Source organism: Rutidosis leptorrhynchoides, chromosome 3, assembly GCF_046630445.1.
Source record: "Rutidosis leptorrhynchoides isolate AG116_Rl617_1_P2 chromosome 3, CSIRO_AGI_Rlap_v1, whole genome shotgun sequence".
Lineage (NCBI taxonomy): Eukaryota > Viridiplantae > Streptophyta > Magnoliopsida > Asterales > Asteraceae > Rutidosis > Rutidosis leptorrhynchoides.
The window spans coordinates 433358487-433374462 of NC_092335.1; the positions used below are offsets into that span (position 1 = coordinate 433358487).

A 15976-nucleotide genomic window follows, 5' to 3' on the forward strand; every position below is an offset into this window, starting at 1 on the left:
CGTGCAAGAAGTGTCCACTTCATGCAAAGTGGAACGCACTTCGTACGAGGGCTCAGGAACAGCTCTTATAGCCTTTTTTTTTTTTTTTTTTTTGGTTTTTAACACCCAAATTTGATATTTAACATGTTATGATCGATTTAATGGTTCAAGGAAGGACATCAGGTACCACATATAGAAGCTATAACAAGAAACAATCGAGCATAAAAAACACTTTTTAGCAAGAATCAAAGCATAAAACATACAAAACCCCGCTTTGACTATAAACCCTAAATGAACCATAACTTAGATCATGAAATCGATATATACATGTTAGAGAATATAACCCGTAAATATTATTGATTACATTAGCCTCTATTTATAGAGTAGATAACCCTAGAAAACCTAACGGACCGAGCCCACAATGCAATCGGGTCGGGCCAATAATACTAATACTCTAACACTCCCCCGCAGTCCGAACGGCGAAATCGCAAAAGTTTGGACTGGAGTTAAAAAAAACTAACAAATAAACAAAAGTGACAATTTTTTTTCTTTGTTTGTTGCACTGAATAGAATGATATTCGCTTATTTGGTTGCATTGCTTGACTGCGTTTCCTTTTCCGTAGCGTTTTTTTTTTTTTTTGTTTCTGTTACGCCGTGGCTTGCTTTGCTTAGCCTAAGGATTGAGCAGAACTTGGGCTTGGAACTTTTATCGCCGATACAATCTTCTTCAACGCTGCAAAACAAGAGACTTTTTCTTTTTTTTTTGTATATTCCTCTTTTTTCGGGGTTTGGAACCTAGTCAAGCTAGGCGGCTCAGCGCTACGCCGATTATTATTGGTAAAAAGAAAAATAATTAATACAAGAGATAATAATGATTAGACATGGAGGCGGTTGTGATTATTATTCAAGGAATTGAAGATCTTGGAAATAAACATAAAAAAAAGTGGATTGACGTGCAATATCAATGAATTGAGTAATTACGATGCTTTTTTTTTTTTTTCTCTGTAAACATCGACAATAAAAGAAGAATAAGAAGAAAAAAACAGAGGTAAAAGGGCAAAACTAAACAAAAGATAAAATATAATTGTTGGTTTGAAGCAACAAGTGGAAGGTTATGGCCGATTACTTATTTTGATTTTACTCTCTCTTTTTTTTCTTTGCGGCTAGACAAACGAAGAAAGGAAAAAATAAAAAAAGGTAAATGGTGATGTAAACGGCCGTGGTGGGATGATAGAGGGATTAGGTTATTTGACGGGACGGTAGGAACCTAGCATCTGATACCATGTTAGAGAATATAACCCGTAAATATTATTGATTACATTAGCCTCTATTTATAGAGTAGATAACCCTAGAAAACCTAACGGACAGAGCCCACAATGCAATCGGGTCGGGCCAATAATACTAATACTCTAACAATACATACCTGGAAAGGTTCACGAAATCACTACCAACAGATTGATATGCTCGATTTGTGAACATACACAAGAATCAAAGATCAAGGGTTTATGGCTTTAAAGACACGGTGCGTTTGTTCTTGACTTCCAAAAGAGGAAAGAAACAAAGATACAAAGTATATATCTGAAGTAGGTTGCTTCAAAGGAAGGGAACCCCTTCCGTGTCTCACACTGGTATTTACTAGTTATCTGAAACACTACGTACCTTATTAAACGTTCCTAACGAAGTCCGATTAAAATAAACAAATAAGTTCCGGGATCCTTGTCACAAAATGGTCTTAACTAAATAATCATAAATATATAATTATAATAAAATTTAATACACATAAGGGCGAAATAATTACTTCTAGGCCTGGTTCAATGTCGTTACAGTTTATTAACCAAAGTTACGTTTATGGGGTGGGTGTTGTTACTAACCGCCCCAAACTGCCTCATGCTCACCCCTAATTAATTTCACCGAATTTATAAACCTACATATAATAAGCTTAAACGTAACTTGAACTACGTTTATAATTGTCCTCTATTATAAAATATGTTTATTGTTCGATAAATTTTGATGGTGTACAGATCATCATCACACTCAAAGAATTAAGGTTTTAGTTAGCAACCATGGGAAACTTGAGGGTTTATTTTGTAATCTATCACAGGTGTTTGCTCATTGTCTCCCTACATATAAAAAATGTCCCAAATTGACTTCAAAAATAAACTAACCCCCGCTTACAAAAACCCTAGTGTGCGTCTGCCATTGTCGCTTTCTAATTCCAGCCATCACAGGTATGTGTATTAGAGTATCTAATTGTATTTAAATACTTAATCTGTGTTCGTATATAATAATATGTTGTTTTACTTTTAAAATTTTCAGTAATCAATGGATCCACAACCAGAGCCAGTTACTTACATATGTGGAGGTCGGTTTTTTTTTTTTTTTTTTTACTTTGTGCCGTATCTTAATCTATTGCTGTGTAATTTGTAGTATATCATGTGCAATCATTATATAGCTAATAGTGTGGGTGTGTGTGTGGGTGTGTGTGTTTATGATGTATATAGATTGTGGCCAGGAGAATACTTTGAAGGTTGGTGACGTCATTCAGTGCCGAGAGTGCGGTTACCGCATTCTTTACAAGAAGCGAACTCGCAAAAGTAAGATATTACTACTTCTCTGTATAAAAAACTTTTGTTAATTAATTTGACTATTAATTGAAACTAGAATTTTTCTAAAGATTAAGATGTGGTTAAGGTGATTTTTATTTGCATTATTAAATCAATGGTTGATGGTTGATGGTTGACATTTAAATCAATAGTTGAAATAATGGTTGGAAAATATTAGAGAGACACTTATGATTATCATCTTAAATAATCATCGAACAAAGGTAGGTAGAAGGTTTTTCCTGTTCGGGCTACCCGGGAGGGCGAGTAATCCGACCTCATACGCTGATGTACGCAGCCCAGCAGGATTACTCCCTGGCTGTTTCCAACCATTCCCTGGCCACCACTAAATATTCGTCCCATACGGGATTCGAACTTGAGACCTCTTGCAAGGAACTTAGGGCCCCAACCACTGGGCTATCTAGTGATGGTTAAATTCGCTTAGAGTTAGAGTTAGGTTAGATTACACAATGTTTGAAAGATGTCATAAATGTTTAGGGACTTACTAAAAGATGAACTGGTGTTAGATTTCTTAGCATGATTAGCCTCAAAATGTCTACTTTTTCAAAGCCTTATTTACTTAATTAGAGGAATTACTTATTCTCGTGTTTATATATGCGTGGTATACAGGAATACATTTGTGATCTTTGTTTAAGTAGCTGATATGTTTTTGAGAAGCACGAGTTTTGATATATTGTTTAGGTTTTCTATAGCACTGCAAGATGAATTTTGATTGATGCATTATCTTGAGCCGGATGTGTTTTTTATTCATGTTTAACTACTGCAGTTGTTCAGTATGAAGCTCGTTGAAGGACTCTCTACAAGGGAAATTTGCATCATTTTAAGTAAGCTTGGTTAGCACAATTAAATCATCTTGTAATAAGGGGAAGCCAACTGTTTAACAGTGTGTGAAAATCGATCTTAATGGTATCTTTGTTTTTATATCTCAAAATGTGGTGTCATCTCAACCCTTTTGTTGTTTGTTTGGTGGAATGTTTTGAACGCTGATGTTAGCCCTTGTTATGATGAAACACGTACTTTTCATATTACTTGCACAAATTGACCTGAACTGGTACATAGTCGTTTGTTGATATTCTAACTTTTTTGGTCAGTATGATACCATGAAAATTTTCACAATGTCCTGCAGAACTTTCGCACCTTTCATGGGTTTTAACCGATATCGGTTCAGGTTCAGCAAGTAACCATTTTCTACACCCTAAAGTAAATAGTTAAATACGTGTCTATTAGACGAGAGTTGGCCAACTCCTAAGTCTAGTCTTGCAACTTTTCCAACCTTGTGAAAGTCCCACAATGAACGCACATTCATTAGGAAGCATGTTAGTGATATCGAGGACCCTCAAAATTTCCATTAAACAGTGGATTTTTTTTATTTGCCCCCGGTGGATTTTTTTTTTATTTGTCCTTTAGCCTTCATATTTTGCCCAAAAGCCTTCATATTTTGTCAAAAAATCTCCATATTTTGCCCAAGAGACTTTATTTTTTTGACCAAAAAAATTGTTACGCTTTTAAAATAAATCCCCCCCCGGGAAAAAATTTCTGGCCACCACTACGTATTACATTGTTTAGTGCCCAGCTAAAAAATTGGGGAGTGAATTAAATCTACAATTTTGTGCAATTTAATCATACATTTCCTGCTAAATGATTATTTATCTTCAGATTAAAACTTAACCCACTCTGTGTCAAGGCTTGAATTCACAACCTTTTACCCGGTTCCTCTTATAGATGATGACATTGCTACATAAAATATAAATACAAATGGAGTACCTAAGTTACCAATTCTCTGAATATACTGAAAACTACATAAAACAAAACAGTATAGTCAATGCATCAACCATAGTACAGGGTACAACTCTTCATCATCCCAAAAAATTTGACCAATTAAACATAGACTACAAGTTTCAACAAGATCTTGAGAAAATATAAGTCTTCAATTCGTAATGCTCGGTGCAGCCTGAGCCATTGCACCAGATATTTCTAGAAAAGCTCGGGCTTATCCTAGCTGAAACCGCACTCTCGTGGTTCCAACCGGTGTCATCCCACCACATACAACTACTGGGCCGACCCGTTCGTGTTGGAAATGGCACTTACAGGTTTTGCTGAACACAGAAGACTAGTATAGTCCCGGGTCAACGGGAAAAGTCGAAAACAATACTTTTTTGGGGGCTCGAGAAACGGTTTTCAGGATCAGACAACCCAGCGTATCCAGGTGGCCCGTTCTTTAACCCACTCGGGTCAGGGGTTGGACCATTCCAGAATCTTTTGGATCATTTGGCTGACCCGGTCAACAACAATGTTTTGACCAGCCTTAAGTTCCACTAGAATCTTTTTCTATGTGTTATATCAGGTGCAGAGTTAATTTGGATTATTACATTACAAATTAGTTTAAAGCAAAATTTTCAGTATCTTCAGGCTAAATCAGAACCTTGTTACTATTCATACATTAGAGATCTTGTGAATCCTCAAACAAAGATCTGTGCTAAATGTACATGAACATGAACATTATAATTAATTGACAGTAATAAGTTAAACGTGAGATCACCAGATCATGCTGCTTGAGCTAAAGTTTCAGAAGCATCATCCCTGCAAAGAATTATGTAGGGTAAATATAACATGGCGTCAATTTCCTAAAAAAAAAAAAAATTAAACGTGTTGCCATTAAAACTAAACAAAGTAGGGCCCACATACAAGCAAGCTTTGCTAACAACAATTGAGTTAATAACATAAACTTCGGCTTTTTTTACCTCTGAAGTCCTTCTCCAACTTCTACTCTGAGAAAGTTTCCGATTTTCACAGGGGAGCCCACTTCCTTGGACAGATCGGTTAATAGAGTCTGCAAAACAATCACATATGCAAAAAACACATTCATATTTATTCCGATTCCGATATTGATAACTATTTAATAGTGGAAACTTTGACCCATGCACTTGTGAAAGCGTAAAATTAGTTTATGATTTACTCTACAAAGGCCAACTCACAAATTTCAATCATAAAGCAAAAGGAGCAAATAACCACTGTATTTATTACATTTTTAGTGCGCAAAACATCCTATATAGCTCTACATAAAAATTAGACAGATAATATAACAATATAGTTTTTGCAGTCATATCTAATGTTTTGACTAACAATAGAGACAGATGGTGTTTCAAGTCACTCATACCAAAAGATACCAGTATTGTTCAAGTTCATCTTTTACCCAACCCACCCATTTTTCAACCTATATATATAATTTCAATTTCAATACAAAGATGAAATATAATAATACATCCACACAATACCTTCACATTAATGGTATCGTTTACGATAAACTTTTGCTCCATAAGAACAACTTCCTCGAAATACTTTCTTAATCGACCTTCAACCATCTTTTCTATAGCTGCCTGAGGCCTACCAGAACTTTCCGCCTGCCCAAAAAAAAAAAAACAATTATTTAACACTATATTTAAAAATTAAACTAGTATTGTGAAGATGCATTTTTATGTAAACGAATAATTTTAACCTAAAGAAAAAGTTCACCTGAGACTTGAGAATCTCACGTTCATTCTGTACCGCATCAGACGAAACAAGTTCTTTTGTTAAGACTAAAGGCTTTGCCGCTACAACATGCATTGCCAACTCAGCACCGACACGCTGAACAGTATCCAGTGAAACATTTTCATCGTCAACTTCGAGTGACAAATTCCAGCAATTCGTCCCAACCCTAAACCCGATCAAGATTTCATCTTTTAATCGATTTTTCTTGAAAATCATTAGCCTAATTCAACTTTTTTAATAAAAAGAAGTTAACCTGGTTGTGGACAAGTATGAAGGTACGTAGACATTACACCGTGTTTAGACATTGAGATTGCAAAACCCCTTCTAAGTTTGACATTCTCACCCATCATTGCAGCCACTTCTGTAATTGCATTTTGAACCGTTGTTTCTCCACTTAATTTTGGATGGTCAAAATTGATTTTTAAATCCTGCACAAATTGAGCCTCAAATAAAGGTTATTTTAGCCTGTTTACGTATGTATACAAGCATTATTATCAGTTTATAACATATAATCCTTTCATCCCATGATAGGTGGGTTAATTTCTATTTTCAAAGGTCTCGTGAAATAACAATTCCTTTTCAGGCAAATTTCAGATATAAGTTTACTCGTGCTTATTTGCTCATTATCATTCTCAGATTGTTTTATCGATATTGTTGTCCACGTGATACATATCATTATTTAAAGGAAATTAAAGTATTTGATGGATAGTCTTATATGTCTACAATTTTAGACAGTGTTGCAGAACTCGGGATTACTCAGCGAGTACTCGGTTTTCACAACTCAGGAAGTACTCGAGAGTACTCAGGTCAAACTAATCCAAAACTCGGAATTACTCGGAAAATTGGTCAAAAATTGGCCAAGGAGATTACACGGAAAATCGGCCAAAAATAGGCCAAAACTCGGGATTACTCGGAAAATCGGCCAAAAATAGTCAAAGTCAAACTTGGTCAACATCCGAGTACTTAGCGAGTAGCCGAGTACTCCTAAAAAGTACCGACCGAGTACTCACCGAGTAACAATTTTTGCAACTTTGGTTTTAAAAAAACTTCTCTTACCTCAAAACTTTGAAGCCCAACAGGGAATGCACCAGATACTTGTTCTGAATTTTCAGCTGATAACGCCAACTTGGCCAAAGATAAGGCCTGCAAAGATAATCATTCACAAACAAAATATATTAATAATAATAATTACACGTCTCTCAGTTATAGCATACAACTTATGCCATTGTGACAACGAACGTGTAATCATAATCATAAATTCATATAAATATGAAAAACAAATATTTTTAAATACGAACCAGGTGTTGAAATATTTCATTTCTTGCAACAAAATCAGTTTCACAGTTAAGTTCAATAACAGCAGCCTTGTTGTCATTCTGTGCCAGAGCAAGCAAACCCTCTGACGCAGTTCGACCCGACTTTTTCGATGCAAGAACTATTCCTCTTTTTCTCAGTTCCTTTTGAGCAGCCTCTGCAACATAACTTTCATATCATACTTACCATAAAAACAGAAAGAAAAAAAAAGAAAAAAAAAAGAAGAATATTTTTTTTTTTTTTTTTACCTAAATCCCAGTTGCAATCAATAAGAGCAGATTTGACCTCTTTTATAGGAGCACTGGTTCTTTCCCTTAATTTCTTTATGAGACTCATATGATCTGAAGGTGAAACCTCACTCGAATATTTTCTCATAATCGAGCAATGTGTTTCATTTATTTTTGGTTCGAAAATGTTCTCCCTGTATGATTTTGTAGAGTAAACATATCTTGAACGTATAGGAGTACTAATTCGTCTGCCGATAATCTCGATCGACTGTTTTACACCTCTAGTAAACATCGTTTTGAAAAACTGCAAATCATAATCTAATATATTCAATGCTATAAAAATATTAATAATAATTAATAATTATATTAAGATGACGTCTTATATCATCCTAAATACATTATTTACGCGTACTTTCAGTGACAATTTGGATTTAAAACAAATTACAGAGCTAGAAAGCAGCATCACTTATTTGAAATTTGGCATGACCATAGAATACCAAATCTATTGTTTTATATATTACAACAAATTTACTGTTTTACAATATTTCGATTTAGTAGTAAAAAAAATCTATTGTTTTCTATACGTAATTTATTTATTTAATAATAAAAACAGTTCTTGAACATATACTTTAATATGTTATATATTATATACAGATACAGATATAGAAATGGGATATCAAATAATACTAGTAAAACTCTATTAATATCTAAACCTAAAAAAATAATTGGCCGAATTAAACTATACTGGTATTAATCTATGAATCATGTATAATTTGTATCTTGAGCTACTATCATATCACATGAATCAGTAAATATGATGTAAACATGTAGTCATATATAAATAGACCTTATAAATCCCGTTAATCAAAAATTCAACAAAAATAAAGAATCAAAAAACATGCCTTATTTATTGCCGGAGCTGCGATATGAGAAATAACCCGTCTGAAGTTTAAGAGAGTTGCAGGTGGCCGGAAAATTCTGGATTAAAAACTCAAAACAGTGGATTGTAATACTTTTGGGCCAACTTAATATAGTAGGCTGTGAATAATAGGGGAAAAGCATAATGGGCTTAAGCCCTACACATTCATATATTACATTTTCATTTGTTTATTTACGTCTGACTTCGCACAAGTTTGGCTTCATTAAAAGAGGTGGATATCTTTTAACTCTTGGCAAGATTGGGTGATTTGGTATAGTGATTGTAATTCTTCAATGGTAAAATAGAGACGTCTCTATGTGATCGTGGCAATATACGCTTGGCTTGGCTGATTTGGAGATACATAAATGAGATCGTTTTCTCGTATAATCGAATGAAAAGAGAAGATATTTTTTTTTTATCTTATTTGGTAATTTCATCATTTTGCCATTCATTTGTGATGGTGATGACGTCGTTAGCAGCGTCATGTCATTCATTAGTCATTTGTGTGTGATGATGTTTCGTCATTCCTTTCGTGGTTTTGAAGCATAATCACGAGGATCACGGGCTCATGGGTTGTACCCTCTGCTTCCAACAAATACTTTGGTAAATCATCTAATATAGTGTGTTCTACGAATTTGATGAAGTGTATGATGGTCGGGAGTGAATCTATTATTCATTTGTGACGTGCTGGTGTGATGTTGATGTGACGGCTATAATTGTTAGAAAGTTTATTCATTTATGATGGTTGGGAGTTATCCAAATGGTGCGTCGTTGGACGGCATTCAATCACAATAAAAAGTCTTCCAAAACAATATATGGACGAGTTCGATGATATATATATATATATATATATATATAGAGAGAGAGAGGGGGGGGGGGGGTTCATTCATGTTTTTTTTTGGCGAAAAAAACTAAAACTCATAAAGAAACGAGGTCGTTTTCCAAAGGAAAACGCTTCAACAAGAATACAAAAGAAACAAGGGAAGCGGACGCTCGCGCCTAGAAAGCAACCATCTAAATAAACGACGAGCTTCCCTAACAACTCGAAAAAATCTTAAAAGAAACTAAACAAATCTAAGCCGACCAACATCCAAACTAAGCAATCTAACTAGAAATCAACAAACAAAAAAGGACAACAAAGGCTCATGAGACAAACCCAATATCTCATCCTCTAGGTCCCGCTCTCTTCAACTTACCGTTAACCGTTTCTTTCAGAGGGTTCATTCATGTTTAAATGCATGGCCCTACCATGCATTGATGTACATACTGTGTCTTAAGTTGTGCTGTAATATATATTGTTGGCTTTTCATAAATAAAAAAATAGAAAATCAACATCTCATTAACTAGTGGGAAGAGCGGAAGACATAAGGTAAAGAGATACTACTAATATAAAATATGATTATGATTATGATATATTTTGAATGGTAAGTTTATGAAAATTTAATTGAAAGGCGGTATATGTGTGAACCTAATGTCCATCCCACATCGGTTAAGTTAGTAAAGAGGTGGTGTGAGAGAATTGTATAAAAAGAGAGCATTAGGGAACGTTTAAAAGCATCTTTGCGCTTGGGGCAATGACGTAGTTAATGAGGTAATAACCGAGACGCGTCAATTGCTGGTTGAAAACTATTTCCAAACCCCCTCCTTGGCTTTGGGTCTCCCTTGGCCATCGAGAATTTCTGGAAGGGCTCTCTTTTAAAGAGTAAAGCCCTACATTTTCTAGTTTAAGTTTTTGTTGTCTATTAACTTATAATCGAGTTATAAGTTAACTAAACAGATGGTATAAACATTTTTATAAGTAAGCCAAAGTTAGCAATGTTGAAATCGTCAACCCATTTGTAGTTGTAGAGTTACTACTCTGAAACAGTTTATAGATAAGTTGTGAAAGCAGACATAAAGGGTATAAATACAAATACAAAATCGATATTAAATTTTTGAGAAACCTAGACTTTTGACTGACCTGTCCTTTTAGCGTTAACATTGACTTACCAATTAGACCATTTACGCCGAAAAGAGAGGGCTACTAACCAAACGACTAGTCGGTCGACTAGTCATCTGAGACGCTCGCTGTTTATAACAGTGTTTTGTTTCATACAGTGTTTTGTTTAGTAGTTTTGATTCTGTTCATTCTTTTGCTTCTTATATGAACTTCGTAACCTTACAAGCTTATTTCCGCAAGAATTAAGAACCACTGAGAAAAAAACTTATGCATCTCCTAGCCAATTATCGTTCACTTTCCAGCTTGAATCTTGTAAGTTTTAAATGAAACATAATATCAAATTCCCTGTTGTTTGAAATATTTATGTATATATATGTTTGATATATCTATGTGTAATACATACTAAAAGTCAACGTTAGTCACCCCCAACTCGACCCCGACTCGACCGACTAGTCATTCAATGTCCGGATTGACTCGTCTCCGTCTCGCGACTTTTCCAACCCCGTGAAACACTCTATATAACACTCAATAATGGGTCAATTTGAATTTTGGGTCACAATGGGTTCATGTCAAGATGGGCGCTTCAAAAAATCGGATAAAAACGGGGCTTACATAGTTGCAAACAACAAAACTCATATGTTACTATGATCCAACTATATGTGTTTAATAAGAAAAATTATGAGCATTCATGAATTACTTGTATATAAACAAAAGAGTTGATCATGAATTCCTATGTTTCGACTATTTAGCTTCCAGTTGTCCAAAATACTTGCCTGAAATAGTCATTGAAATATTAAGCATTATAACTTCATCATCAAGGCTTACTTTTTGAGCCCTTAGAGACGCACATTTTCTCAACAAGCACCGGGAAGTGAAGCACTGGTGTCGGCATTTAAAGGTGAAAAATAAGGCCTGAAGTTATTAAAGAAGTGAAAAATAAATATATAAATCAAAGTTGCTCAAAGAAACAGCGACTATAAGTGGCAAAATGGGCGAGTTGGATAACGTGGTAAAACTAGGCATATTATTGTTTGCTTTTAACTTTTAAAGAAATAGTTTATGTGTTAGAATATATTATTAAAATTCAAATATAGTATTTTTAAGAATAAATCAATTAAGAGGTCGTATGTTTTAAATCTAAGTTACATCATTACTATTTCCATTTTATAGGCCTTCATTATAGAGGAACCACATATTAAACTTGAGTGACTCTCATTGACACATTCTAATGTTCGATATAATCAGTGTTGCAAAACTCGGATTTCCTCCAGAGTACTCGTTTTTTGCCACTCAGACAGTACTTGACAAGTACTCGGTCAAACTTGGTCAAAACTCAGCTAGTTAATAACACAATTGACCAGTTCATAGGTAAATGGTTAAATAAAGGTATTATAGAGGACCGATAATGGAAAAGAACGAACTTACCAGCCTTCGGCTCATCACGACTCCAACCAAAATCATAGTTGCACCAAGTTGTATTAAACATAGAAGATATCTAAAATCAGACTTTACCCCTTTTTAATAAAAACATTTTTCACATAAATAAATTTGTATCGCTAAGGAACATCAGTTCTAAGCTGATACCTATCGGATCAATTTAGGTCCACCAACATGTCATGCATATAAGCTCATGAGTCTCTCTTTTTTCTAAAACCAATTGGAGAGAGAGAGGGGTTCCACTAAGCTTATATATAATTTCTTTCTCATTCCTATGTGGGACAACTCTAACCGATTAGCTCCAACAATCATCCCCTTAATCGGTTTGCTCATGCACGCGTATCATATAACGTGGCTTTCTATTCCGGACCCGTTCATTTACATCTCGACTTTTCCCGGACAGCCGACCTCTTCCCCTGGTCACGCCCACAGTCACACCGATATGAACCGCCGCTGCCACAATGATTACACCCGTGCCACCCGGTCTGATACCATTTGTAGGATCGATTTAGGTCCACCAACATGCCATGCATATAAACTTATGAGTCCCTCTTTTCTCTAAAACCAATTGGTGATGGAGGGAGGTTCCCCTAAGCTTATATACAAGCATTTGTTTCTTTCTCATTCTTATGTGGGACAACTCTAACCGATTAGCTCCAACAATACCAAACCAACAACAACCTGGTTCAATCTATTTCTCGGTTTCAATGTTCTGCAACTTCAAAGTTATTTTAGTCGCAAACCACTTTACTATAAAACAGCAATATGCACACAACAACTTAATCATCATTAAATATAAGGTCTCAATATTAAAATATCGCGACGAACATAAGTAATGTAACAAGCCAATCCTAGAAGTAGACATTTATGTATACAAACCTAAAACATATATACATAGAAGAACTTGTGCGTTATTGTTGTTTACGGTATTAAATTTTCAGAGAAGCTTGGGTTGAAGTTCTCCACAACTTCAACAATAATTTCTACCGCAGGTGATGCATGTGGGGATATCAAGAGAATTACTGAAATCTCCCGGGCGTCATCCTCAGTAATGTCACCTTCAATGTCGAAGTATATTTTCAATTTTTTCAGCACATGTGACTTGGACAAAATAAGCTTCACAAACTCAAAATCACTCCTCTTAAAGTACCTATATATAATCTGAAATTCATTCAAATGCTCCAACCAAATATCCGAATAATCAGCAAGTTTAATGGCATCACTTCTCTCCTTAGGATCCTCATCTTCTAAAAACTACAAGATGTGTTCGTACTTTTATTGTCAATAACTTCTAGAATACATATAAATGAATGAGATACGGATAGATTTGCATTGCTTAACCATCGATGGCCTAGTAGATGGTGTTATGATATTTCACAAGCGGTCTCAGGTTTAAACCTCGCTACCAATCAACAGTGGCGGAACTAGAATTTTTTTCACCGGGGCCAAAAAAAAATTTAAAAGCGTTCACATTCATTGTAAATTCTTTTTCTTCCATGAAAATACAACCTTTTGGGTTATGGGCAAAATATGGAGGCTTTTGAGACAAAATAAAAAATCCAAAATTTAAAGCCTGAAAATTTCAAATCCACTAGGGCAGGTGTCCCTTGCCCCTTAGTATTTTCACACCTGTCAATCAACACCCACCACCCGGGGAAAGGTTAAAAACGGTCACAAAATAACAAGTTAGACCACACATATCAGTGTAAAAATAACCGCCCTCCCCAGTACAAGGAACACAACCTCCGTTAACGTTTACAGATTTGTGTTACTTACATTTAGCCAAAGCTTCTCCAAATTCGGAGAGCTTCTAAGCAAAAGAGCAATAATAGGTGATCTTTTTTCGTGAATGTGAAATATATCTTTTATCCATAAGTATTTGAGGTGGACTAATACTGATGGAAGCACTCGCGGAAATCCATTGTCTACAAAACACTTGAACCGCAACCAAAGCAATAATAATGGGATGTCATAACCAAAGTTTAATTGTATCCAAGTTAAATTAAGTATTGTATCATATGTATAATATTACCTCAAGGTGGTCAAAACTAATAGACAAGTTTTCAATTGAAGGTAAACACTCGAACAGGTCAATGATGGTTAGCTCGCCACCATTTTCGATAGACTCATAGTCCAATTCATAGTTCAATTCCTGCAACAACTTTGAATATTAAGTATACCCAGCAAACGGGTCAGGTTGGATAACGGGCCAAAACGGTTTTGGGGTGAAATGGATTATGGGTCAAGCAAGTAAAAAATTTGAATAGGTCCAAATGGGTAGGTTGGGTCGGTTTGGGTAACAGGTCGAAATGAATAATGGGGTCAAATAGGTCCAAACGGGTCATATATTTTTACATTGATTTTTTACATTTATTATATTGTTTTAGTTATTATTATTTATTACATATACAAAAAAATCTTAATAAATATAATAATTGATATAACCTTTAATGCTTTCATAATTGATTGAGGGAAGAAACTTGTTATGCTCGACCCATCTGACCCATTCACAATACCCATTAGACTTATCTCTATTTATTGTCTATTTATTGAACTTTAGGATTTGATACACATTTAACCCGTTCTTTTATATTTTGTATAAGACCCAATAGTTTGGAGAATAACTTGTTGGACATTATTCAGTTTTGGTTTACATTGCCAGATCTAACTATTTTCAAGACCCAATACACCCGAAAGCTCGACCCATTTAACCCAAATTTGAGAGTATGGGTCTCAATTGCTATTGCTAGGTACAATATTGAGATAAAAAGTTACGAAAGCTGCTGAGAAGTTAAACTTAACAAGTAATAACGTACAAGAACTTTGAGCCGCGGACAATGGGATAGGAGATGCACAAGACCATTTTCTCTGATACTTACATCAACCAGAAATAAACTTGTAAGGCTACCAAATTCTATAAATGATGGTTGATCGTCAAGCTCACAACCGCTAAGATAAAGGTATGTTAACTGACGCAATGAGAAGAGAGATGAAGGTGGTGTATACAAAGTCAAGTTAAGTGTTAATTTCTTGACTGAAAATTTACTAGACAAATGATGTATAATATTATGAATCTCATCACTTATGCCACTTGTGAGCAAAGAAATGGTGAACTCGTGAATCGGACCCTCATGAATCAACAGAACTTGGGATATAGCATACAAAAATTTACACCTCTCAATCTTTCTTACTGTTTTACTTAACGACCGGTCGAAATCCCAAGGCCCGGACATAAACTGAAGTTTGGGAATTTTGGTCCAACGGTACCTCCATTCCCTAGCAAGGATACTTGTCCTTACAGCCTCGTCAATCGGTAAAAAACATAAAATTGCTTCAATTATGTCTGTAGGAAGCCTACTGATAATATCCATCTCGAGATATTTTTGTTGGAGCGATACTATATAACACACAAAAATAGCTATTGTGAATACCAAAGCAAGATAATTACGTTTATCAAACAAAAAAATCAAATTAGTTAAGCTTTAATGATAGAAATGAACATCAAAAGCATGAAACAGCTCATAAATATAAATATATTTATTATTCATTAGCAAATAAGATCAATAAGTAAAATTAGGTTAGTAAAAGCAGATCAATCCAATTAAACCCAAATGGAATCAATCAAGATGACAAATAGTACCTGAAGAAGGGAATTGACTGGTAATCGGAAGCTAGGGTTTATAATTCTGAACGGATGTAGGTGAAACTCATAAATATTATTATTTTTATAGAAAAATGCTAGAATAAATAAACGATAACATGCATCATCAGTAATCTTTTAATTAGATATTTTTACTGTTTAGAAATTAGAGTTCAAAAATTATGGTTTAGAAATTAGTGTTTTGAATTAGAGTTCGGGATTTAGAAATTAGAGTTTAGATTAAATTTTTAACACGGATGGTTTAGAGTTTAGAGTTTAAAGTTTTCAGTTTATGGACTAAACCCTAAAATCAAAATTCTAAATCAGGCTAAATTTAAAAAAAAAAAAAAAAAAAAAAAAACTTCACAT

The 15976-nt window shown here is 34.7% G+C and overlaps 3 protein-coding genes and 1 non-coding gene across 5 annotated transcripts; 2 read left to right on the forward strand and 2 right to left on the reverse strand.

The window, feature by feature from the left end:
- The first annotated feature begins 2241 nt into the window (after positions 1-2241).
- LOC139897879 (DNA-directed RNA polymerases II, IV and V subunit 12) lies at positions 2242-3613 on the forward strand. The gene is made up of 3 exons (XM_071880590.1): positions 2242-2341; positions 2481-2573; positions 3367-3613. Exons 1-3 carry the CDS (start codon positions 2302-2304, stop codon positions 3387-3389), a joined length of 156 nt encoding a protein of 51 aa, XP_071736691.1. The 5' UTR covers positions 2242-2301; the 3' UTR covers positions 3390-3613.
- A 1411-nt stretch (positions 3614-5024) lies between these two features.
- LOC139897880 (elongation factor Ts, mitochondrial-like) lies at positions 5025-8709 on the reverse strand. The gene is given in 10 exon segments (XM_071880591.1): positions 5025-5180; positions 5342-5430; positions 5876-6001; positions 6114-6277; positions 6280-6297; positions 6385-6559; positions 7188-7274; positions 7430-7602; positions 7694-7976; positions 8575-8709. Coding segments are annotated over 9 exon segments (1140 nt in total). The 5' UTR covers positions 7965-7976; positions 8575-8709; the 3' UTR covers positions 5025-5143.
- A 1438-nt stretch (positions 8710-10147) lies between these two features.
- Positions 10148-10301, forward strand: LOC139903699 (U4 spliceosomal RNA). The gene has a single exon (XR_011778502.1). It is a non-coding gene; the product is annotated as a U4 spliceosomal RNA (small nuclear RNA).
- Positions 10302-12746: 2445 nt separating this feature from the next.
- On the reverse strand, positions 12747-15675 carry LOC139897882 (F-box/FBD/LRR-repeat protein At1g13570-like). Of its 2 annotated transcripts, XM_071880593.1 has the most exons (6): positions 15608-15675; positions 14784-15364; positions 14000-14119; positions 13744-13902; positions 13118-13221; positions 12747-13025 (listed from the first exon to the last, which is right to left on the reverse strand). In XM_071880593.1, the coding sequence occupies exons 2-6, from the start codon at positions 15336-15338 to the stop codon at positions 13022-13024; spliced, it is 942 nt and encodes a 313-aa protein (XP_071736694.1). In that variant the 5' UTR covers positions 15339-15364; positions 15608-15675; the 3' UTR covers positions 12747-13021. The 2 variants fall into 2 exon arrangements, with proteins under 2 accessions (XP_071736694.1, XP_071736693.1); XM_071880592.1 differs by having other exon boundaries at positions 12747-13221.
- Between the last annotated feature and the right edge of the window lie 301 nt (positions 15676-15976).

What these genes read in the sequence shown, in the direction of transcription:
- LOC139897879 (XM_071880590.1), top strand. Translation starts at nt 2,302, where the DNA reads ATGGATCCACAACCAGAGCCAGTTACTTACATATGTGGAG. An exon ending in AGTTACTTACATATGTGGAG is followed by an intron (nt 2,342 to 2,480) that starts GTCGGTTTTTTT and finishes TGATGTATATAG; the next exon opens with ATTGTGGCCAGGAGAATACT. An exon ending in CAAGAAGCGAACTCGCAAAA is followed by an intron (nt 2,574 to 3,366) that starts GTAAGATATTAC and finishes TAACTACTGCAG; the next exon opens with TTGTTCAGTATGAAGCTCGT.
- LOC139897882 (XM_071880592.1), bottom strand. Translation starts at nt 15,338, where the DNA reads ATGGATATTATCAGTAGGCTTCCTACAGACATAATTGAAGCAATTTTA. An exon ending in GTCCGCGGCTCAAAGTTCTT is followed by an intron (nt 14,120 to 14,783) that starts GTACGTTATTAC and finishes AAGTTGTTGCAG; the next exon opens with GAATTGAACTATGAATTGGA. An exon ending in TTAGTTTTGACCACCTTGAG is followed by an intron (nt 13,903 to 13,999) that starts GTAATATTATAC and finishes TTGCGGTTCAAG; the next exon opens with TGTTTTGTAGACAATGGATT.